Below are 25,814 nucleotides of genomic sequence, written 5' to 3'. Positions count from 1 at the left end.
CCAGCCTGGCCAACACGGTGAAACCCCATCTCTACTAAAAATACAAAAATTAGCCAGCGTGGTGGTGAAAGCCCATAATCCCAGTTACTCAGGTGGCAGAGGCAGGAGAATCGCTTGAACCTGGGAGGCAGAGGTTGCAGTGAGCTGACATCACACCACTGCACTCCAGCCTGGGCAACAGAGAAAGACACCATCTCAGGAAAAAAAAATGGAAAAAGAATTAAAAAATCACTGAGTCTTTTTGCCTTGTAAAGTTGTTAGAATATCTGAGGACACTAAGAAAAGTCAAGTCTTTACAAGCAAATGAGTCCTTCATGTGATAACTTTACTCTGTCTTGTGCTCTGGATGGTATGCCCCTGCTCCTTTCAAGGCATCCTCAGTGGAATTCCTTGCTGAGTGGGTCTGCCATCCTATCCGTTTTTAACACTCATCCAGCAAAGAAATGAGTATGAATCATAAGCCCCACCACAGTTCTACACTCAGGAAAACTGTTCCAGAATCCTAACTGGGCCCATAACCCCCACTGGCTGTTTCAAAAACATCAGTTACAACCCCACTCTCAAGAACACTATTTGTTGACATTAATAATGTCAATAATGTCAATAATACACAATTATTGACATCAAAGCATATGCTGGGGTGTGTGTGCATGTGTGTCTGTGTGTTTGTTTTGAGACAGGGACTCTGTCGCCACGGCTGAAGTGCAGTGGTGCGATCATGGCTCACTACAGCCTCAAACTCCTAGGCTCAAGAGATCCTTCCACGTCAGCCTCCAGAGTAGCTGGGACTGCAGGCATGCACCGCCACACGCAGCTAATTTTTAAAATATTTTTAGTAGAGACAAGGTCTTGCTAGGCTGCCCAGGCTGGTCTCAAACTCCCAGGCTCAAGGGGTCCTCCTGCCTCAGCCTCCCAAAGTACTGAGATTACAGGTGTGAGCCCCATGCCCAGCTACACTTTTTCTGAACTTTAAATTTGAAATACATCCATCATTCAGACACTGTGAATTTATACAAATAGATTTAATATTAAAAACTATATTTATATAATTCACCAAAAAAAATCAGAAGGTAATATTCTTTTGCTGAAATGAAGGTTTACCAGATAAACCAATTTTCAACTTTAGCCTCTAAAATATTTCAAAAAATTGTATGAGATTAAAAATATATTTCAATAGAATACATTTAAGTTTAAATTGATCACAATTGCTTAGTATTCAGTTAACAAATGAGAACACGTCAGTATGTTTGTAGAATCCAGTATTTGAAATCTATTATATATTCACCTCAATGTGGGCATCTTAACAGTTTTTTTAAATACTGTCTTTGATCAAATCTAACATGGCATAACCAACTACATGATACCATAATTTTAAAAAATTTAAACACTCTACCAATTAAACTATAACACATATATCCACTTCAGATATTTCAATGTGTTTTAGAATTGATGAAATATAGCAGGAAAAACTGTAATTTATAAAAACAAAATTTACTCACACCTGCAATCCCAGCACTTTGGGAGGCCAAGGCAGGTGGATCATGAGGTCAGGAGATTGAGACCATCCTGGATAACATGGTGAAACCCCCGTCTCTACTAAAAATACAAAAAATTAGCCGAGAGTGGTGGCACACACCTCTACTCGGGAGGCTGAGGCAGGAGAATCGCTTGAATTTGGGAGGCGGAGGTTGCAGTGAGCCAAGATCACATCACCGCACTCCAGCCTGGGTGACAGAGCAAGACTCCGTCTCAAAAAAGAAAAAAACAAATTCAAGTCAAACTTCGTACATCTGAAGCATCTGTACTACACTTTCAAACCCAAGTGGAAAAACCTCAGATTAGAGGATTTGCAAAGTATCTCAATTCTGTGGTGTGGAGAATACATTACATACAGGAGAAATTAATCATACTACTGTTACTCTTTAGGTTGTAACCAAAACCACCCTACCCCCAGCCACTGCCAAAAGATCACCACCTATATGGAGAGTTCATTTAGAATCTATTTGTTAGATATTAACTCAGCTAGATAAGGGGAAAATAAGCGGCTTCATGATTTTAGATTTAATGAATATATATGAACTAAAATATTCTTTTAGTAGTTTTACTTCAGAAAAGCAAACTAAAAATAAAACAGTGAAATATTACAATCTACAAAAAGGAAAGGCTAAGTTGTTTTTTGTTGTTGTTGTTGGGGGGGTTTGTTTGTTTTGAGACAGAGTCTTGCTCTGTCACCCAGGCTGGAGTGCAGTAGCACCATCTCAGCTCACTGCAACCTCTGCCTCCCGGGTTCAAGTGCTTCTCCTGGCTCAGCCTCCCAAGTAGCTGGGATTACAGGTGCCTGCCACCACACCTGGCTAATTTTTGTTTTTGTGTTTTGGTTTTTTATTTTTGAGACAGAGTCTCGTTCTGTGGCCCAGAGCCACAATGAAGGGCAATGGTGCAATCTCAGCTCACTGCAACCTCCACTTCCCAGGTTCAAGAGATTCTCCCACCTCAGCCTCCCAAATAGCTGGGACTACAGGCATGTACCACTACTCCTGGCTAATTTTTGTATTTTTAGTAGAGACGGGGTTTCACCATGTTGGCCAAACTGGTCTCAAACTCCTGACTTCAAGTGATCCGCCCACCTCAGCCTCCCAAAGTGCTGGGATTACAGGAGTGAGCCACCATGCCTAGCCAGTTTTTGTTTTGTTTTTTGTTTTTGAGACAGGGTCTCACTCTGTCACCCAGGCTGGAGTACATGATCTCAACTCACTGCAACCTCCACCTCCCAGGCTTAAGCAATTCTCCCACCTCAGCCCCACAAGTAGCTGGCACCACTGGCGCATGCCACTACATCCAGCTAATTTTTGTATTTTTAGTAGAGACGGGGTTTCGCCATGTTGCCCAGGCTGGTCTCGAACTCCTGGGCTCAAGTGATCTGCCTGCCTGGGCCTCCCAACATGCTGGGATTAGAAGCATAAGCCACTGCGCCCAGCCTGAAAAGCTAGGTTTTACTTGAGTCCTTTATTTTCTCATTATTAAATCTCTGACATAGAAAGAAACTGTACCATAGAAAATGATGACACAACAGGCACTTGATAAACACCTGGTGAATTTATGGCAAATGTTTGTTTTTAATCTTTCTCTCAATATGTATAAACTGACAGCAGATGTTGCTGATACTGAACACAGAATCCTTTCCCCAGGACATTACTATCTAGTGGGGAAGACAACCATGTAAGTGAATACATCGAAATATAATGCAGTAAGTTATTGCAGAAGATTTCACCTGGATACACTACAGATATCCCAATGAGATAAGCCAATGAATGTAGCAGTTACTTCACATTCTCCAGTGAGGTAGCTAAGAATGTTTATTGCAGAACTATCAAGGGAGACTTCCCTTAGAATACACTAGGGAGTGGAAGAAAGTTAAGTAAGCTAATATATTCTGGTTCCTCTCTAGTTTTAATTTCTAAGTAAAATTAGGATGGCATGCACTTTAAAAGATGTGAGGTCTTCTAACGGAGACTATTAAATGGGCTTAACTGCTCACCTGTGAGTCCAGGAAGCTGTAGCTGGCTTCCACAGTCAGAAAGCCATATTAAGCAAAATAAACAGATATCTCTCCAAATCACTGTTTATGAGGTAAAAACTTGAGAAAATTAAAGACTTCTCAATAACATAAGTATTTCCTCTGAGGACATAACCATTTACATCAGTACTGTTTAGTAAACAACAATCAATAATTTAGGTAGCAGATGACAATGGCATGAAGAGCAGTACACCAAGCAATGCACTGTCTGTACTTTTCAAGAACATTCCAATCCATAAATTGAAAAACTCTGGCATAATTATACTACTTCCAAAGAATAAAACTGTTTACAGTATGCATGGTATCTGGCTATGGAACTTTTTTTAGTGAGATTAAACCTCACCTGGCAAGAAGAGCTCAGACTCCTGCCCTTCTGTCATACAGTAATCACAACCAGAGCATCAACTAGAATTCACAGTACTTCATCAGGTTGTTTTTATTCATTTATATTTTAGTTTCTGACCATATCCTGCATGAAACATGGTTCTCTGATGTTTGTGTGTTCATTTTAGAGACAGGGTCTTACTCTGTTGCCCAGGCTGGTGGGCAGTGGTACAATCATGTCTCACTGCAACCTCGAACTTCTGGGCACAAGTGATCCTCCTGCCTTAGCCTCCTGAGGAGCTGGAACTATAGGCACACAGCATTGTGCCCAGCTGATTTTTTAATTTTTTTGTAGAGACAGGATCTCGGTATGTTGCCCAGGCTGCTCTCAAACTCCTGACCTCAAGTGATCTGCCTACCTTGGCCTCCTACTGCACCTGGCCTGAACATTATTGTTTTTAAAACAAAGTACCAGCTAGATGATGAGCTACATACAAAAAGCCAGAATCTGCATTTAAATGAAGTAGAAAAAAATTAATTGGTCTTCATCAAAATTTTAAACTTTTGGGTTCCAAAGGACAACATCAAGAAAGTGAAGACAATCTACAGAATGAAAGAAAATACTTGCAAACCATACAACTGATAAAGGACTTGTATCCAGAATATATAAAGAACTCCGATAACTCAACAATAAAAAGACAAACAGCCCAATTTAAAAATGGGTAAAGGGGTCGGGTGCAGTAGCTCACACCTGTAATCCCAACACTTTGGGAGGCCGAGGTAGGCAGATCACTTGAGGTCAGGAGTTTGAGACAAGCCTGGCCAACATGGTGAAACTCCGTCTCTACTAAAACTACAAAAAAAATTAGCTGTGTTGGTCTGGACACAGTGGCTGACGCCTGTAATTCCAGCACTTTGGGAGGCCGAGGTGGGCAGATCACCTGAGGTCAGGAGTTCGAGATTAGCCTGACCAACATGGTGAAACCCCATCTCTAATAAAAATACAAAATTCGCCAGGTGTGGTGGCACATGCCTGTAATCCCAGCTACTTGAGAGGCTGAGGCAGGAGAATTGCTTGAACTCAGGAGGCAGAGGTTGCAGTGAGCCAAGATTGCGCCATTGCACTCCAGCCTGGGCAACGAGAACGAAACTCTGTCTCAAAAAAAAAAAAAAAAAAAAAAGCCGGGTGTGGTGGCACACACCTGTAATCCTAACTACTCTGGAGGCTAAAGTGGGAGGATCACTTGAACCTGGGAGATGGAAGTTGCAATGAGCTGAGATCATGACACTGCACTCCGGCCTGGATGACAATGCAAGACTCCAGCTCAAAAATGAATAAATAAATAAAAATGAGTAAAGGGGCCAGGCACAGTGGCTCATGCCTGTAAATCCCAGCACTTTGGGAGGCCAAGGCAGGCAGATCACGAGGTCAGCAGTTCAAGACCAGCCTGGCCAACATGGTGAAATCCCATTTCTACTAAAAATACAAAAATTAGCCAGGCGTGGTGGTGGGCACCTGTAATCCCAGCTACTTGGGAGGTTGAGGCAGGAGAATTGCTTGAACTCAGGAGGCAGAGGTTGCAGTGAGCCAAGACCGCGCCATTGCACTCCAGCCTGGGCGAGAGCGAGACTCCGTCTCAAAAACAAAAAAAAAATGAATAAATAATCTGAATAGACATTTCTCCAAAGAAGATATATAAATAGCCAGTAAAGGGCCAGGTGCAGTGGCTTACGCCTGTAATGCCACAATTCTGGGAGGCTGAGGCAGGTGGATCACTTGAGCCAAGCAATTCAAGACCACCCTGGGCAACATGGTGAAACACCATCTCTACTAAAAATACAAAAATTACCCAGGCATAAAGGCGCATGCCTGCACTCCCAGCTACTCAGGAGGCTGAGGCAGGAGAATCACTTGGGTATAGGAGGTGGAGACTGCAGTAAGCCAAGACTGCACCACTACATTCCAGCCTGGACAACAGAACAAGAACCTGTCTCAAAAAATTAAATAAATAAATAAAAACTAGTAAGCACATGAAAAGATACTCAATATCACTAGTTATCAGGGAAATGCAAGTCAAAACCGCAATGAGATACCACTTAACACCCACTAGAATGGCTAGAATCAAAGTCAGATAATAAGTGTTGGTAAGGATGTGGATAAACTGGGACCTTCATATACTGCTGGTAGGAATATAAAATGGTCTCCTTTTGGGCCCGGGCAGAGTGGCTCATGCCTGTAATCCCAGCACTTTGGGAGTTCAAGGCAGGGAGATCACTTGAGGTCAAGAGATCAAGACCAGCCTGGCCAACTTGGCAAAACCCAGTCTCTACTAAAAATACAAAAATTAGACAGGCATGGTAGCGCAGGCTTGTCATCCAAGCTATGTGGCATCCAAGCTACGTGGGAGGCTGAGGCAGGAGGATCACTTGAGCCCAAGAGGCTGAGGTTGCAGTGGACTGAGATCACACCACTGCACTCCAGTCTGGGCAACAGAGCGAGACTCTGTCTCGAAAAAAAAGAAGTCTCCCTTTGGAAAACAGCCTAGCAGTTCCTCAAACAGCTAAACATAGTTAACATGACCCAGCAGTTCCACTCCTAGGTATCTACTCAAGCGGGGGGGTGGGGGGGAACGTGTACATCAATGTTTACAGCAGCCTTATTCCCAATAGCCAGATGGTGGAAAACACCACCAACATGATGAATGAATAAACAAAAATGTGGTGTATCCAATGCAGTGGAATATTCTTCAGCCATAAAAACATGTAAATACTGATACATGCTACAACATGGATGACCCTTAAAAACATTACACTAAGTGAAAGAAGCCAGTCACAAAAGACCACATAATATATGACTCTACACATATGAAAGTACAGAATGGGTATATCTATTGAGACAGATTATAGTAGTCAGGGGCTGAGGTTTGGAGGTATAGAACAGTGAGAGCTAAAGGGTACAGAGTTTCTTTCTGAGGTGATAAAATGTTCTAAAATGACCACAGTTACATATATCTGTGAACATGCCAGAAATCAGTGAATTGTACACTTTAAATAGACAACTGTATGGTATGTGAATTATATCTCAGTAAAGTTGTTTTGAAACAACAGCTCCCTGAAACCAAACTCAATATTCATTTACATCTCCATCCACCAGAAGTTCAGCTTTCTTATGAAGCATCCCTCAAAGGTGTGGTCAAATCCTAGAGAAAACTGGCCCTTTTCCATAGAACTTTAGATTTTAGTAACCACTTCATAAGCCCTAGAGAGAATAAGAAGCCCGGGTTACATAGCTGTTGTCCAATCTTCCCAGTCCCAAAACTCCTGGAACCAAGTTCTTCCTACCCGATAATATACAGTTTTATCTAGAGGCAGCCTACTTGGGGAAGGGTAAAAGGAAGAATAAAATGAAAAAAAAAAAGAAAGGAACAGTACTAAATATTCTAAAGGGTCACTTTAGGAATAACAGCTGCAATACTGAAATGTTTAGGATAACTCATCAGGTTGTAAATTCTACCTCTGATACAGAGATACGTTTCTATCAAACACTTAAAACACTCCCAATAACCTCCCTTTCCCTCCCCTCCCTTAGATAAACCTCAGATAGAAAATCCAGAGCCTGGTGCGGTGGCTCACGCCTGTAATCCCAGCACTTTGGGAGACCAAGGCAGGCGGATCACGAGGTCAGGAGATTGAGACCATCCTGGCTAACACGGAGAAACCCCGACTCTACAAAAAATACAAAAAAATTAGCCGGTCGTGGTGGCGGGTGCCTATAGTCCCAGCTACTCGGAAGGCTGAGGCAGGAGAATGGCGTGAACCCAGGAGGCGGAGCTTGCAGTGAGCCGAGATCACGCCACTGCACTCCAGCCTGGGCGACAGAGCAAGACTCCATCTCAAAAAAAAAAGAAAGAAAAAAAAAAGAAAATCCAGATTTAGGCCAGGCACGGTGGCTCACGCCTATAATCCCAACACTTTGGGAGGCCAAGGCGGGCGGATTACTTGATGTCAGGAGTTCAAGACCAGCCTGGTCAATATGGTGAAACCCTTTTCTCTACTAAAATACAAAAAATAATAATAATAATCAGCTAAGTGTGGTGGCACACACCTGTAATCCCAGCTACTCAGGAGGCTGAGGCAGGAGAATTGCTTGAACCCTGCACAAGTTGCAGTGAGCCGAGATCGCACCACTACACTCCAGCCTGGATGACAGAGTGAGACTCCATCTCAAAAAAAAAAAAAAGAAAAGAAAATCACAGATTTATAAGAATCACTGGCCAGGCATGGTGGCTCACGCCTGTAATCCCAGCACTTTGGGAGGCCAAGGCAGGCAGATCATGAGGGTCAGGAGATCGAGACCATCTCCTGGCTAACACGGTGAAACCCCATCTCTACTAAAAATACAACAAGCTAGCCGGGCGTGGTGGCACACGCCTGTAGTTCCAGCTACTCAGGAGGCTGAAGCTGGAGAATCACTTGAACCCAGGAAGCGGAGGTTGCAGTGAGCTGAGATTGCACCACTGCACTCCAGCCCGGGCAACAGAACAAGACTCGTTCTAAAAAAAAAAAAAAATCAGTAAGGGAACAAATAATATATATGTATTTACCTGCAATACCAAATATGTGCTTACAAAAAAGATTTATGTGAATATTGACCAGCATTTAGCCACTGAAATCGCTTTTTCTAAATTTTTGTTACTCATTTCAATAAAATCCTTCACACCTTAAAAGAACACGGAGTTTTAATATTCTATTAATGCCTTTAGACTCTATCAAGTATTTTGTCTTGATCCTTAACGGCATTTATCTGTAAAATAACATCACTGGGTTTCCAGGAAATAAAAGCAACCAAGGCATACGTAGGATACAGTGTGATACAGAAGCAGTATTTAAGAATCTCTTTTTTTTTTTGAGACGGAGTTTAGCTCTTGTTGCCCAGGCTGGTGTGCAATGGCGCGATCTCGGCTCACCACAACCTCCATCTCCCGGGTTCAAGCGATTCTCCTACCTCAGTCTCCTGAGTAGCTGGGATTACAGGCATGTGCCACCATGCCCAGCTAATTTTGTATTTTCAGTAGAGACGGGGTTTCTCCATGTTGGTCAGGCTGGTCTCGAACTCCTGACCTCAGGTGATCCACCTGCCCTGGCCTCCCAAAGTGCTGGGATTACAGGCATGAGCTACCATACCCAGCCAAGAGTCTTAAATCAAGATACCAGCTCTGGACTCAACATCTAGCTAAAAACTCCTGCAAAAGCCATTTCATATCTGTATTTCTACTGCTTATCTATAAAATGAACTTGGTCTAGAGTCCAGGCAATCCATAACATATATTCTATTAAACTGTTTTTTCTATTTCTATTTAAAGGTACCTATACACAGCCACAAGGATTTATCTCCTTCTAAGGTTTGAAACAGCTGCTGAGTTCCAGCTTACTGAAAATACCATCTGCTCTCACACAAATCAGCTAAGACTTTATAAACAAGAAAAAAGCACTCCCAAACCCAGTCCTGAAGTCCCATCTTACATATGTCAAAGACTTATTTTAATCAGCTCTTTGAAAAAGAGAACTACGTTTGAAACAAACTTTCAAACATTGATTTTTTGTTGTTGTTTTTTTGAGACAGGGTCTCACTCTGCCACCCAAGCTGGAATACAGTGGCGCAATCTTGGCTCAATGCAACCTCTGCCTCCTGGATTCAAGTGATTCTCCCACCTCAGCCTCCCAAGTAGCTGGAGCTATAAGCAAGCACCATCATGCCTGGCTAATTTTTTTTTTGTATTTTTAATAGAGATAGGGTATCACCATGTTGGCCAGGCTGGTCTCAAACTCCTGACCTCAAGTGATCCTCCTGCCTTGGCCTTCCAAAGTGCTGGGATTACAGGCGTAAGCCACTACTGCGCCCAGCCTGAACACTGAATGTTACTGTTTATTCTAATTTGCATGCCTCATATCCACTTCTATCAAGTTTCATGTTAGGCTGGGCATGGTGGCTCACACCTGTGATCCCAGCACTTTGGGAGGCCGAGGCAGGTGGATCACCTGATGTCAGGAATTCAAGACCAGCCTGGCAAACATGGTGAAACCCCGTCTCTACTAAAAATACCAAAATCAGTTGAGCGTGGTGGTGCGTGCGTGTAGTCACAGCTACTCAGGAGGCTGAGGCAGGAGAATCACTTGAACCCAGGAGGCAGAGGTCGCAGTGAGCCAAGATCGCGTCACCGCACTACAGCCTGGCGATAGAGCAATACTCTGTCTCAAAAAAAAAAAAAGTATATCTAAAGAAAAAGTAGCAAAAAAAACTGTACAAATATGGAGAAAGTTATAAGTATATGGCTACAGGTTGAAGGGTCTCCAACCAGATTCAACCCAAATAAGACTCCTCCAAGACATGTTATAACCAAACTGTCAAAGATCAAAGACAAAGAGAGAATCCTCAAGGCAGCAAGAGAAAAGAAGCAAATAACATATAAGGGACTTCCAATATACCTAGCAGCAGACTTCTCAACAGAAAACTTAAGAGGCCAGGGGAGAGTGAGATGATACATTTAAAGCGCTCGCAGGGGCTGGGCTCACACCTGTAACCCCAGCACTTTGGGAGGCTGAGGCAGGCAGATCACTTAAGCCCAAGAGGTCAAGACCAGTCTGGGCAACAGACCTTGTCTCTTTTTTTTTTTTTTTTTTTTTTTTTTTTTTTTTTTTGAGACGGAGTCTCGCTCTGTCGCCCAGGCTGGAGTGCAGTGGCGCGATCTCGGCTCACTGCAAGCTCCGCCTCCCGGGTTCACGCCATTCTCCTGCCTCAGCCTCCCGAGTAGCTGGGACTACAGGCGCCCGCTACCACGCCCGGCTAATTTTTTGTATTTTTAGTAGAGACGGGGTTTCACCGTGTTAGCCAGGATGGTCTCGATCTCCTGACCTCGTGATCCGCCCGCCTCGGCCTCCCAAAGTGCTGGGATTACAGGCGTGAGCCACCGCGCCCGGCCAGACCTTGTCTCTCTTTAAAAAAAAAAAAAAAATGCGACCAGGAAAAAATCTGTCCTTTAGACAAAGCTGTCTGTCCCAGGACAAAGCTGTTCTTCAGAAACAAAGGATAAAGACTTTCTCAGGCAAGCAAAAGCTGAAGGAGTTTATCACCACAAGACCTGCCTTACAAGAAATGCTATGGGAAGTTCTTCAAGCTGAAAGAAAAGGATACTGGTGAGTAACACAAAAACATCTGAAAGTATAAAACTCACTGGGAAAAGTAAACACAAGGTCAACTTCAGAATACACTAATACTGTAATGGTGGAGTGTAAATTACTTGTATCTTTAGTAGGAAGGTTAAAAGACAAAACTATTGAAAGTAACTACAATAATTTGTAAAGGAATATGCAATATAAAAAGATGCAGGCTGGGCGTGGTGGTTCATGCCTGTAATCCCAGCACTTTGAGAGGCCAAGGCAGGTGGATTACCTGAGGTCAGGAGTTCGAGAGCAGCCTAGCCAACATGGTGAAACCCCATCTCCACTAAAAATACAAAAATTAGTGGGGTGTGGTGGCAGCCGCCTGTAATCAGCTACTCAGGAGGCTGAGGCAGGAGAATCACATGAACCCGGGAGGCGAAGGTTGCAGTAAGCCAAGATCAGATCATTGCACTCCAGCCTGGGTGACAAGAACGACACTGTCTCCAAAAAAAAAAAAAGATCCAAACTGTGACATCAAAATGGGAGAGTAGGGTAAAAGTATAAAGGATTTTTTAGGCCATCAAGGCTAAGTTGTTATTAGCTTAAAATAACCTTTTGTAACTGTAAGATCTTTTCTGTAAGCCTCATGGTAACCACAAAGCAAAAACCTATATGCCAGGCATGGTGGCTCACCCCTGCAATCCCAGCACTTTGGGAGGCTGAGGCAGGTGGATCATCTGAGGTAAGGAGTTCCAGACCAGCCTGACCAACATGGTAAAACCCGGTCTCTACTAAAAATTAGCCAGACGTGGTGGCGCATACCTGTAATGGCAGCTACTCAGGAGGCTGAGGCAGGAGAATTGCTTGAACCCAGGAGGCAGAGGTTGCACTGAGCCAAGATCACACCACTGCACTCCAGCCTGGGTGACAGAGCAAAACTCCATCTCAAAAAAAAAAGAGAGCCAGGCGCATTGGCTCATACCTGTAATCCCAGCACTTTGGGAAGATGAGGTAGGTGGATCACCTGAGGTCAAGAGTTCAGGACCGGCCGGGCGCAGTGGCTCACGCTTGTAATCCCAGCACTTTGGGAGGCCAAGGCGGGCAGATCACGAGGTCAGGAGATTGAGACCATCCTCACTAACACGGTGAAACCCCATCTCTACTAAAAATACAAAAAATTAGCCGGGCGTGGTGGTGGGCACCTGTAGTCCCAGCTACTCAGGAGGCTGAGGCAGGAGAATGGCGTGAACCTGGGAGGCAGAGCTTGCAGTGAGCCAAGATTGCACCACTGCACTAAAGCGTGGGCGACAGAGCGAGACTCCATCTCAAAAAAAAAAAAAAAAAGGGTTCGAGACCAGCCTAGCCAACACAGTGAAACCCTGTCTCTACTAAAAATACAAAAAATTAGCTGGGCGTGGTGGCGGCCGCCTGTAAGCCCAACTACTAAGGAGGCTGAGACAGGAGAATCGCTTGAACCCAGGAGGCAGAGGTTGCAGTGAGCCAGGATCACGCCATTGCACTCCAGCCTGGGAAACAAGAGTGAAAATCCATCTTAAAAAAAACAAAAAAAAAAACCTATAATAGATAAAACATAAAAAGCAAGAACAAGCCAGCAGAGTGGATCATGCCTGAAACCCCAGTGCTCTAGAGCCCAAGGTGGGAGGAGCACTTGAGGCCAGGAGTTCAAAGCTAGCCTGGGCAATATAGCAAGACGTTGTCTCTACAAAAATTTAAAAAAAAAAAAAAAATTAGCTGGGCATAGTGGCACATGCCTGCATTCCTAGCTACTCAGGAGGCTGAGGCAGGAGGATCACTCCAGCCCAGGAGTTCAAACCAGCTTGTGCAACATGGCAAGACCCCGTATCTACAGGAAAATAAAATTAGCCAGGTTTGGTGGCACACACCTATAGTCCTAGCTACTCCAAAGGCTGAGGCAAGAAGATGGCTTGAGCCCATGAGTTGGAGGTTATAGTGAGCTATGATCAGGTCAGAGCAACACACTGTCTCAAAAAATAAAAAGGCGAGGAATCAAAAACATACTACTAGAGAAAATCAACCACCAAAGAAGACCATAGGAGAGGAAGAAAGGAGCTACAAAACAAATAGGAAACAATTAACAGGGTGGCAGTATTAACTCATCTATCAATAATTACTCCAAATGTAAATGAATTAAATTATTTAATCAAGACATAGAGTGACTGAATGGTTAAAAAAAACAAGACCCAACTATATGCTGCCAACAAGAGACTCACCTCACCTGTACGGACACATGTAGACTGAAGGTGAAGGAATGGAAAAAGATATGCCATGCAAATGGAAATCAAGAAAGAACAAGACCCTATAATCCCAGCATTCTGAAAGGCCAAGGAGGGAAAATTGTTTGAGCCCAGGAGTTTGAAAGCATCCTGAGCAACATGTTGAGACCCCATCTCTACAAAAAATATAAAAAATTAACAAGGCATAGTGGCATGCATCTGTGGTCAGCTACACAGGAGGCTGAGGTAGGAAAATCACTGATCTCAATAGTTCAAGGCTGCAGTGAGCCATGTTCACGCCACTGCACTCTAGCCTAGATAGGGAGACCCTGTCTCAAAAAAAAAAAAAAAAAAAAAGAGAGACAGAGAGAGAGAGAAAGCCCAAGAATTGCTTCACTTATATCAGATAAAATTATTTTTGTTTTTCTTTTTAGACAGAGTCTCACTCACTCTGTTGCCCAGGTTGGAGTACAGTCGCAGGATCTTGGCTCACTGTAACCTCCACCTCCTGAGTTCAAGCAATTATCCTGCCTCAGCCTCCCAAGTGGAATTATAGGCATATGGCACCATGCCTGGCTAATTTTTTTTTTTTTGAGACGGAGTCTAGCTCTGTCACCCAGGCTGAAGTGCAGTGGCGCAATCTCGGCTCACTGCAGCCTCCACCTCCCAGGTTCACGTGATTCTCCTGCCTCAGCCTCCTGAGTAGCTGGGATTACAGGCATGTGCCACCACGCCCGGCTAATTTTTGTATTTTTAGTAGAGACGGGATTTCACCATGTTGGTCAGGCTGGTCTCGAACTCCTAACCTCATGATCCGCCAGCCTCAGCCTCCCAAAGTGCTGGGATTACAGGCATGAGCCACCATGCCCTGCCGTTTTTTTGAGACAGTCTCGCTCTGTTGCCCAGGCTGGAGGGCAGTGGCGCAATCAAGGCTCACTGCAATCTCCCAACTCCCGGGTTCACACGATTCTCCTGCCTCAGCCTCCCGAGTAGCTGGTACTACAGGAGCCCACCACCACGCCCAATTTTTGTTTGTTTTGTTTTGAGCAGGAGTCTTGTTCTGTCACCCAGGCTGGAGTGCAGTGCCGTGATCTCGGCTTACTGCAACCTCTGCCTCCCAGGTTCAAGCAATTCTCTGCCTCAGCCTCCCAAGTAGCTGGGGTCACAGGCGCCCGCCACCACACCTGGCTAATTTTTGTATTTTTAGTAGAGATGGGATTTCACCATGTTGGCCAGGCTGGTCTTGAACTCCCAACCTCGTGCTCCACCTGCCTTGGCCTCCCAAAGTGCTGGGATTACAGGTGTGAGCCACCGCTCCAGGTCCAATTTTTGTATTTTTAATAGAGATGGGATTTCGCCATGTTGGCCAGGTTGGTCTTGAACTCCTGATCTCAAGTGATCCGCCTGCCTCGGCCTCCCAAAGTGCTGGGATTACAGGCATGAGCCACTATGCCTGGCCCCCAATAAAATAGATTTTTAAATCAAAAACTGTAAAAAAAAGATAAAGAAGGTCATTATGTAATAACAAAGGGGTCAATTTAGCAAGAGAATAATTGTAAATATATATGCACCCAACATCAAAGCACCTAAATATATAAAGCAAATATTAATAGATCTGAAAGATAGGCTGTAATACAGTAACAGTAGGAGATTTTCACACCTCACAATTAGCAATGCACAGATCATGCAGACAGAAAGCCAACAAGGAAACATGAGACTTAAGCTACACTATAGAACAAATGGACCTAACAGACATACACAGAACATACCATTCAACAGTGGCATAATACATTATTTTAAACTGCACATGGAACATTCTCAAGGATAGATCATATGTCAAGCCACAAAATAAGTCTTAACAAATTTAAGAAGATGGAAATCATATCAAATTTCTTTTCTGACCACAATGGTATAAAACTAGAAATCATTAACAGGAGGATCTTCAGAAAATTCACAAAAACATGGAAGTTAAACACATGCTCTTGAACAACCAATAGGTCAATGAAGATATTAAAAAACAAATTAGGAAGTTTATTGAAACAAATGAAAACTGAAACACAGCATACAAAGCCTATGGAATACAGCAAAAGCAGTTTTAAGACAGAAGTTTTTATAACAATAAACACTGACATCATATGTCTTCTGCAAACAGGAACAGTTTAACTTCTTTTCCAATTAAGATGCCTTGTCTTTCTTTCTCTTGTCTTATTGCTCTTTCTAGGACTTCCAGTATTATGTTGAACAGAAGTGGCAAAATTGGGCATTGTGCAGCTGGGCATGGTGGCTCACACCTGTAATCCCAGCACTTTGGGAGGCCGAGGCGTGTGGATCACCTGAGGTCAGGAGTTAGAGACCAGCCTGGCCAACATGGCGAAACCCCATCTCTACTAAAAATACAAAACATTAGCCAGGTATGGTGGCGTGCACCTGCAGTCCCAGCTACTCAGGAGGGTGAGGTGAGAGCCTGGGAAGTTGAGGCTGCAGCGAGCCGTGACTATGCCACTGCACTCCAGCCTGGGTGACAGGTTGAGACTGTCTCAAGAAAAAAAAAAAAAAAAAGGCAATCTATGAAACTACTAGAAAACAGGAAGAAAAGTCAATGGCATTGGTCTGGGCAATGATTTTTGGAGGATATGACCTCAAAAGCACACTCAACAAAAGCAAAAACAGACAATTTGGATCACATAAAACTAAAAATCTCCTGCACTGCAAAGGAAACAATAAAGAGAGAACTGGCAGGCGCGGTGGCTCTCGCCTGTAATCCTAGCACTTTGGGAGGCTGAGGCAGGCAGACCACCTGAGGTCGGGAGTTTATTACCAGCCTGACCAACATGGAGAAATCCCGTCTCTACTAAAAATACAAAATTAGCAGTGCATGGTGGCACATGCCTGTAATCCCAGCTACTTAGGAGGCTGAAGCAGGAGAATCCCTTGAACCCAGGAGGCAGAGCTTGCAGTGAGCTGAGATCGTGCCATTGCACTCCAGCCTGGGCAACAAGAGCGAAACTCCACCAAAAAAAAAAAAGAGAGAGAGAGAACATACAGAATGGTTCACTATACTCGTAAACTATATATCTGATAAGGGGTTAATAACCAAAATATATAAGGAACTCCATTCAATACCAAGAAAATAACCCCATGTAAAAATGGGTAAAAGATCTGAATAGACATTTCTCAAAAGACATACAAATGGCCAAGAGGTATATGAAAAAAATTCTCAACATCACTAATCATCAAAGAAATGCAAAAAAAACCCACATGAGGTATCACCTCACTCCCATTAAAATGGCTATAATCAAAAGGATGAAAGATGAGGCCAAGCGCAGTGGCTCACGCCTGTAATCCCAGCACTTTGGGAGGCCAAGGCAGGTGGATCACCTGAGGTCGGGAGTTTGAGACCAGCCTAGCCTGGCCAACATGGTGAAATCATGTCTCTACTAACAATATGAAAATTAGCCAGGCATGGTGGCGGGTGCCTGTAATCCCAGCTACTCGGGAGGCTAAGACAGGAGAATCGCTTGAACCTGGAGGTGGAGGTTGCAGTGAACTGACATCTCGCCACTGCACTCCAGCCTAGGCAACAGAGCGAGACTCTGTCTCAATTAAAAAAAAAAAAAAAGGCTGGGCACGGCGGCTCACGCCTGTAATCCCAGTACCTTGGGAGGCCAAGGTGGGAAGATCACCTGAGGTTGGGAGTTCGAGAGCAGCCTCACCAACATGGAGAAACCCCGTCTCTAATAAAAATACAAAATTAGCCAGGCATGGTGGTGCGTGGCTGTAATCCCAGCTACTCGGGAGGCTGAGGCAGGAGAATTGCTTGAACCCAGGAGGCGGAGGTTGCAATGAGCCGAGATCATGCCATTGCACTCCAGCCTGGGCAACAAGAGCCAAACTCCGTCTCAAAAAAAAAAAGATGACAGATAACAAGTATTGGTGAGTATGTGGTGATAAAGGATAATCTAAGCATGCTGTTGGTGGGAATGTGAATTAGTACAACCATATGGAGAAAGAAGAGTATGGAGTTCCTCAAAAACCTAAAAATAGAGCTACCGTATGATCCAGTAATCCTGCTACTGCATATATAGCCAAAGAAAATAAAATCAGTATGTCAAAGAGAGGCCTGCACTCCCATTTTATTGCAGCACTACTCAAAATATGCAAGATATAGAATCAACCTAAGTATCCATCAACCAACGAATGGATAGGCTGAGCGCAGTGGCTCACGCCTGTAATCCCCATACTTTGGGAGGCCGAGGCGGATGGATTGCTTGAGGTCAGGAGTTTGAGACCAACCTGGCCAATATGGTGAAACCCCATCTCTACTAAAATACAAAAATTAGCCGGGCTTGGCGGCGGGTGCCAGTAATCCCAGCTACTAGGGAGCCTGAGGCAGGAGAATTGCTTGAACCCAGGAGGTGGAGATTGCAGTGAGCTGAGAACGCGCCACTGCACTCCAGCCTGGGTGATAGAGTGAGACTCCGTCTCAAAAAAAAAAAAACAAAAACAGAAACAAAAAAACCACACAGACAAATGGATAAAGAACATGTGGTATACGTATACAGTGGGACACTATTCCAATCATAAAAAAGAAGGAAATTCTCTCATTTCCAACAACATGGATGAACCTGGAGAACATTATGTTAACTGAAATAACACAGGCACAGAAAGACAAATACATATTATCTCACTCATATATGGAGTCAAAATTGATCTCACAGAAGTAGACAGGAGATGGTGGTTACCAGAGGTTAGGATGGTTGGGGTTACGGGGGTGGGGATTGGGAAGATGTTAGACAAAGGATACGTAATTACAGTCAGGAGGAACAAGTTCAAGAGCACTACTGTATAGCATGGTGATTAGTTAACAACATACTGTATTCTTGAAAAATACTCAGTAGCTATTAAGTATTCTCACCACAAAAATGGTAACTATGTGAGATAATGTATTTGGTAATTAGCTAGATTTAACCATTCCACAATGTACATATAATGTACTTCAAAACATTAGCAAGCATTGTTCAAATTAATTTTTTTTTTTGACACAGTGTCTTGCTCTGTCGCCCAGGCAGGAGTGCAGTGACACGATCACAGCTCACTGCAGCCTCAACCTCCCAGGCTCAAGCCATACTCCACCTCAGCCTCCCAAGTAGCTGGGACTGCAGGTGCACATCACCACACCCAGCTAATTTTTGCATTTTTTGTAGAGATGGGATTTTCTTGTATTGCCCAGGCTGGTCTTGAACTCCTAGGCTCTAGTAATCCACCCACCTCGACCTCCCAAAGTGCTGGGACTACAGGTGGAAGCCACTGCACCGAGCCTCAAGCTACTCTTGACAAGCCTTATTTTTTTTTTTTTTTTTTTTTTTTTGGAGATGGAGTCTCGCTCTGTCACTTGGGCTGGAGTGCAGTGGCACAATCTCAGCTCACTGCAAGCTCCGCCTCCCGGGTTCATGCCATTCTACTGCTTCAGTCTCCCCAGTAGCCAGGACTACAGGCGCCTGTCACCACGCCCGGCTAGTTTTTTGTATTTTTGGTAGAGACGGGGTTTCACCATGTTAGCCAGGATGGTCTTGATCTCCTGACCTCGTGAACCACCCACCTCGGCCTCCCAAAGTGCTAGGATTACAGGCGTGAGCCACCACGCCCAGCCAACAAGCTTTTTTTAATGAAATAAAACATTTTAATTCTTAATATCTGATACTTTAAATTATGACATACTAAATATTAATTTTACTGGTTTCATTTTCCTGCACATTTCTTTTTTTTTTTTTTTTTTTTTTTTGAGGCAGAGTCTCTCTCTGTTGCCCAGGCTGGAGTGCAGTGGAGCAATCTCAGCTCACTGCAAGCTTTGACTCCCAGGTTCACACCATTCTCCTGCCTCAGCCTCCTGAGTAGCTGGGACTACAGGCGCCCATCACCACACTCGGCTAATTTTTTGTATTTTTAGTAGAGATAGGGTTTCACTGTGTTAGCCAGGATGGTCTCCATCTCCTGACCTCCTGATCCGCCCCCCTCAGCCTCCCAAAGTGCTGGGATTACAGGCGTGAGCCACCGTGCCCGGCCCTTTCCTGCATATTTCTAAACAGGGAGAGTTCTTAATGTTTTGACATTTTTGAAGGTCTCAGAATAACCATAATTTTCCCAATAATTAAGACTGCTTTGGGTAGTTTTTTGCATGGCCATTTTTACCTCTGCAAACTGCCATTCAAAGGACTGCCTGTACAGTGAGGTTGTACCATATTATCAAAAGCATGTTTATCAAGAGAATTCAGGCTCCCAAATGACCTAGAAAAATCAACCAGGCCAGTTATGGAAGCCTCAAGAGGGAAATACACTAGACTACCATAGTTCAGCTCTTCTATTGTTTAGTTCCCAAGTTCTAGGTTATGATTTAAACTATGTAATTCTCTTCTATCACCACACCCGAGTTCTGTCCATATCCAAGTATCTTCATCTAAAGAGGAAAACAAGATGATGTTGTCCAATCTTTTCACAGATGGGATGGGAAAAGCAATGTTTAGTGATTAACTGACATGCCCATGGTGGCACAGTAGTCTGTCAGGGGCAGCAGGCAACTCAGAACACTGCTAAACTAGTTCTTCCAGTATATACAATGCTACCCACTTCTGAAGAAGGCAATTAGTAGGTTATATTTTGGTTTTGTTTTCTGCCTACATAGCAGAAAACATATTCTTTCATCAATTTTTTCTGAGTTTCTCATTACTCAAAGACATTTTCCAGGCATCTACAGTCAGAGACTAGAGCTTCACTGTACCATTAATATTACCTAAGTGATAAATGTAAAACGTTTCATGTGGGCCGGGCGCGGTGGCTCACGCCTGTAATCCCAGCACTTTGGGAGGCCGAGGCGGGTGGATCACGAGGTCAGGAGATCGAGACCATCCTGGCTAACTCGGTGAAACCCCACTTCTACTAAAAATACAAAAAAAATTAGCCGGGCGTGGTGGCAGGCGCCTATAGTCCCAGCTACTTCGGAGGCTGAGGCCACAGAATGGCATGAACCCGGGAGGCAGTGCTTGCAGTGAGCCAAGATCACGCCACTGCACTCCAGCCTGGGCCACAGAGCGAGACTTCATCTCAAAAAAAAAAAAAAAAAGTTTCACGTTACAATGTAATGTGGTATCCTGGATGAAGTCCTAGGACAGCAAAAGTACATTAAAGAAAAACTAAGGAAATCTGAACTTTAGTTAATAATAAATGTGTCAATATTGGTTCCTTAATTGTGACAAGTGTACCATACCAATATAAGAAATTAACAGTGAAGCCAGATGCAGTGGCTCACACCAGTGATCCCAGCACTTTGGGAGGCCAATGCGGGCGGATCATGAGGCCAGGAGTTTGAGACCAGCCTGGCCAACATGGTGAAACCCTGTCTCTACTAAAAATACAAAAAATTATCCGGGTGTGACAGCACACACCTGTAATCCCAGCTACTCGGGAGGCTGAGGCAGGAGAATCACTTGAACCCAGGAGGCAGAGGTTGCAGTGAGCCCAGATCACGCCACTGCGCTCTAGCCTGGGTGACAGAGCAAGACTCCATCCCGAAAGAAAAAAAAAGGAAATTGACAGGGAAAACTGAATGTGAGGTGCATGGAAACTTTCTGTACTATCTTCACAACTTTTCTGTAAAACTAAAACTATTGTATTTTTTTAAAACTATTGCACACACTTTTTTTCTTTTTTTTTCTGAGATGGAGTCTCACTCTTCTTACCCAGGCTGGAATGCAATGGCGTGCTCTCGGCTCACCACAACCTCTGCCTCCCGGGTTCAAGAGATTCTCCTGCCTCAGCCTTCCGAGTAGCTGGAATTACAGGCAAGTGCCACCACGCCCGGATAATTTTGTATTTTTAGTAGAGACATGGTTTCTCCATGTTGGTCCAGCTGGTCTCAACCTCCCGACCTCAGGTAATCCGCCCACCTCGGCCTCCCAAAGTGCTGGGATTACAGGAGTGAGCCACCCCACCCGGCCTGCACATACTTTTCTATCTAAACTAATTGTTATTATTAATGCTGGAATCTAATAAAATTTTGAATCATGAGTACTAAACAGTATCAAATTTCTATTCCCGAGAGTAGCTTCTTAACCTTTGTCCTGTGAAATACTCTTGAATTGCATGGGTAACTCTGTCTCTTGGAAAAGGAGAACCTAGCTGGTGAGGGCTACGTTCCCCTTTCATCCATGAGAAGAATCTAAGAATCTGAAACAAGGATTGTGCTAAGAAGGGAAGTGTGAAAGGGAGTAATTAAGATTCATGTTCTGAGAAATATTCCAAATTCAGAGTTCTTCATAATGGAGAGCGCATCAGACTAAGGGTAAAAGACCTGGATTCTAGTCTTGCCTGTACTAGTAACCACCTATATATAGCCTTTTACTTGTTTGAGCCTCAGTTTTCTCATCTGCAAAATAAGAAGACCAGATGGGATGGCCAAAAATGTTTCTGCTTAGAAGTCTCCGTCTGGCCAGGCACAGTGGCTCAAACCTGTAATCCTAACCTCAGGCCAGGGCAGGAGGGTCACTTGAGTCCAGGAGTTCAGACTACACTGGATAACATACGGAGACCCTGTCTCTACAAATAATTTAAAAATTAGCCAGGTGTAGCAATGCGTGCCTGTGTTCGCAGCTACTCGGGAGGCTGAGGTAGGAGGATCACCTGACCCCAGCAGGTCGAGGCTGCAGTGAGCCATGATCGCATGCCACTGCATTCCAACCTGGGCAACACAGCAAGACTCCGTCTCAAAAAGTCTCAGTCTAATTAAAAGTTTTTTCCTTCCAAAATTCTCTTCCAGTAGAAGGAAGGGTTAAAGGGGCTAAGGTATATGATGCACACTGAACTAAAGATCAAAACATATTTGTCAGGGTTTTTCTTTTTGGCCTCTTAAACTGTTATCGAGATACTTTGGCTTAAATAAAAAAACACGTGTATTAGACCAAGCTCAGTGGTTTATGCCTGTAATCCCAGAACTTTGGGAGGCCGGAGCGGATGGATTACCTGAGGTTAGCAGTTTGAGACCAGCCTGGCCAACATGGTGAAACCCCATCTCTACTAGAAAAAATATATATATAATAAATTAGCTGGGCATGGTGGTGCATGCCTGTAAACCCAGCTACTCAGAATGCTGAGGCAGGAGAATTGCTTAAACCCAGGAGGAAGAGGCTGCAGTCAGCCGAGATCGCACCATTGCACTCCAGCCTGAGCAACAAGGCGAGACTCCGTTTCAAACAAACACGTGCATTACATCGATGTAGCTCATCTAATTTTAAATTTTAAGCTGTATCATGCTGCTTTCACAAATACACAGGTACTATTTACTTCCCATGTTACCAAAAAGCAAACAAAAGTATAGCTAATAGTAAAATTAAAACTAATTAATAGGCTGGGCACTGTGGCTCACACCTGTAATCTCAGCACTTTGGGAGGCCAAGGTGGGCGGATTGCCTGGGGTCAGGAGTTTGAGACCAGTCTGGACAACATGATGAAAACCTGTCCCTACTAAAAAAAAAAAAAAATACAAAAAAAATATATATATACAAAAAAATTTGCTGGGCGTGGTGGCATGCACCTGTAATCCCAGCTACTCAAGAGGCTGAGGCAGAGGAACTGCTTGAACCAGGGAGGTGGAAGTTGCAGTGAGCCGAGATCATGCCCTTGCACTCCAGCCTGGGCAAAGAAGCGAGACTCAGTCTCAAAAAACAAACAAACAAACAAACAAACCCAGGCGCAGTGGCTCACACCTGTAATCCCAGCAATTTGGGAGGCCGGATCACGAGGTCAAGAGATCAAGACCATCCTGGCCAATATGGTGAAATTACGTCTCTACTAAATATACAAAAAATTAGCTGGGCATGGTGGCACGCGCCTGTAGTCCCAGCTACTCAGGAGACTGAGGCAGGAGAATCGCTTGAGCCCGGGAGGCGGAGGTTGCAGTGAGCCGAGATCGCGCCACTGCACTCCAGCCTGGGTGACAGAGCAAGACTCCGTCTCAAAAAAAAAAAAAAAAAAAACTAGTAGATGGGAACGGTGGCTCACCCCTGTAATCCAGCACTTTGGGAGGCTGAGGCGGGTGGATCACCTGAGGTGAGGAGGGTGCAGTGAGCCAAGATCATGCCACTGCACTCCAGCCTGGGCAATGCAGCAAGACTCCATCTCAAAAAAAAAAAAAAAAAAATACAGACTCCCTATGTACAATATGCTAATAATTTATCAGTAATCTTTATAATTTATATTCAACTTCCAAAACAACTAGAAGTGATTAACAAAAAGTATTTGCCATTAATATCATCTAACCTTTGGTCTTTTCAAAATATTAACATACACTCATGTATAGTGTTATGAAAAAATTGTGTTTAATACTGCAACCCACAAAAGGAAAATGAAAAGTATTAAATTAAAATGCATTATTTTATTACTAAATTTTCAAAAATCTATAAGAGGTCCTAAGCACAACTGTTATAAAGATATGGCCCCGTTAACGAGCACAGATTAGATTTCAGCAAGCACAGTAAAGTCATAACACTAAAATTCCACTTTTAAAACAATCCTTGCCTTACTAGCTAGCTCTGACCCAAGTATGTATACTACCCCAACACTAGAACTGCTAAAGATCTTAAAACCTAAGACACCTATATGTAATAAAGATGTAAAAGACACCACTTAATTAAAATGTATGCAGAATGTATCCTGAGGTATTACTCTAAAGCAACAATTACAACATATATTCAAAGCCTTCCATTTTAGTACATATAGATTTGAAAATTCATTTTATTACGCAATGATGGCATAAACTATTAAATCACACTGCTCTATACTCTTGTTTCAACGAAGTCTAGGAAAAGGCAGATCAGGCCGAGCGCGTTGGCTCACACCTGTAATTCCAGCACTCTGGGAGGCCGAAGTGGGCGGATCACCTGAGGTCAGGAGTTCGAGACCAGTCTGGCCAACATGACAAAACCCCGTCTCTACTAAAAATACAAAAATTAGCCGGGCCTGGTGGCACGCGCCTGTAATCCCAGCTACTTGGGAGGCTGAGGCAGGAGAATCACTTGAACCTGGGAGGTGGAGGTTGCAGTGAGCCGAGATCACACCACTGCATTCCAACTGGGCAACAGGGTGAGCCTCTGACTCAAAAAAAAAAAGAAAAGAAAAGAAAAGAAAAAGGCAGATCACACGGGTTAACATTTTTAAATGTAAACTAAAGCTTAACGTTTTTAACATTTCTGAAATGGTCTAATGTCTAAAACCTCAACGTTAATACTTGTGTGCTCACAGGAAACCAAACATTGTATTCAGTAGGAAAGAGGAGTTGAACAGCTTATCTAAGAAACCACTTGTTCTTCAATTAGCTTTCATCTTGCTCTGGTCTTTTATTTTGTTTGCACTGCAGTTTTCCTCATAAATAATAAAAAGATCACACGTATTCAGTCAGGTAAGAAAGATCCTCTCTTATTTTAAGGAGCAATCGTCCTCTACTCCCCAACCCATGTCAAGGAGAGTCCAAAGGAATGGGACCCCTACTCTGATCCAGGACACCTCTTGGCCTGATCCATCTTCGGTGCCGGAGGTTGACACCCGCCCACCTTGGGCCTCCTCGCCTCCCTCCCGTAGAGCCTTCAGCCTACAACTCGGACCCGCGCCCGCCGGACCCTACGAGGGCGCCCGCGCGGGAGCCACCCCGCCCCCAGCCCGCCGGCGCGCGGCCGACGCGCGAGCACGACCCGCCAACCCGACGGCTGCCGGGGCCTCGGCGCCGGTCCCACCCGGTCCCAGGCTACGCTCTGCGGAGAGCGCGGCATTCGAGACAGCGCAGTCGGGCTTCTCCCGCACGGTCAGCGCTCGGGCGCCAGCAGCAGACGGAGGGGCAGAGCCGGGTCGGAGCGGAAAATCACGCAGCCCGGCCCGGGAACCGACCTGTGGAGACCGCCATCTTCTCCTGCAGCCCGACGCAGCCGCCCGCACGCACGCACGAACCGTCGCGCGTCACTTCCGGGAGCGCGCCGCCCTGCACGCGTCACAGCGGACTCCGCCCCCGGCGGGCGCGGGGCGACCCGAGGGACAGCGCGCACGTGGGCCGAGGGGTCGCGGGGCCTCGCGCTGTTTCCGCAATTCCCTTGTGACTCCCGCTCTCAAAATGAAACGCTAAAGAATAAGTTCATGAGGGCTGGGCGCGGTGGCTCACGTCTCTAATCCCAGCACTTTGGGAGGCCGAGGCGATCGGATCACCCGAGGTCAGGAGTTCGAAACCAGCCTGGCCAACATGGCGAAACCCCGTCTCTACTAAAAATACAAAAATTAGCCGGACGTGGTGGCGCGCGCCTGTAATCCCAGCTATTTGGGAGGCTGAGGCACGAGAATCGTTTGAACCGGGGAGGCGGAGGGGCAATGAGCCGCGATTGCGCCACTGCACTCCAGCCTGGACAACAGAGCGAGACTCCGCCTCAAAAAAAATAAATAAAAATAAGTGGGCATTGACAGATTTG

General features: G+C 44.6%; 1 protein-coding gene across 1 annotated transcript in view; it reads right to left on the bottom strand.

Annotated features, from left to right (window-relative positions):
• UBE2V2 (ubiquitin conjugating enzyme E2 V2) overlaps positions 1-25,368 on the bottom strand; it is a 53,497-nt gene extending 28,129 nt beyond the window's left edge. The window contains exon 1 of the mRNA XM_034966052.3: positions 25,246-25,368. Coding sequence (XP_034821943.1) covers positions 25,246-25,261 — 16 coding nt within the window. The 5' untranslated portion in view covers positions 25,262-25,368. The remainder of the gene's footprint in view (positions 1-25,245) is intronic.
• Positions 25,369-25,814: the final 446 nt, after the last annotated feature.

The sequence above is a fragment of the Pan paniscus genome, chromosome 7 (genome assembly GCF_029289425.2).
Source record: "Pan paniscus chromosome 7, NHGRI_mPanPan1-v2.0_pri, whole genome shotgun sequence".
NCBI lineage: Eukaryota > Metazoa > Chordata > Mammalia > Primates > Hominidae > Pan > Pan paniscus.
Note: the sequence above shows the minus strand (reverse complement) of the source record. Positions and strands in the feature narration are given on the sequence as shown.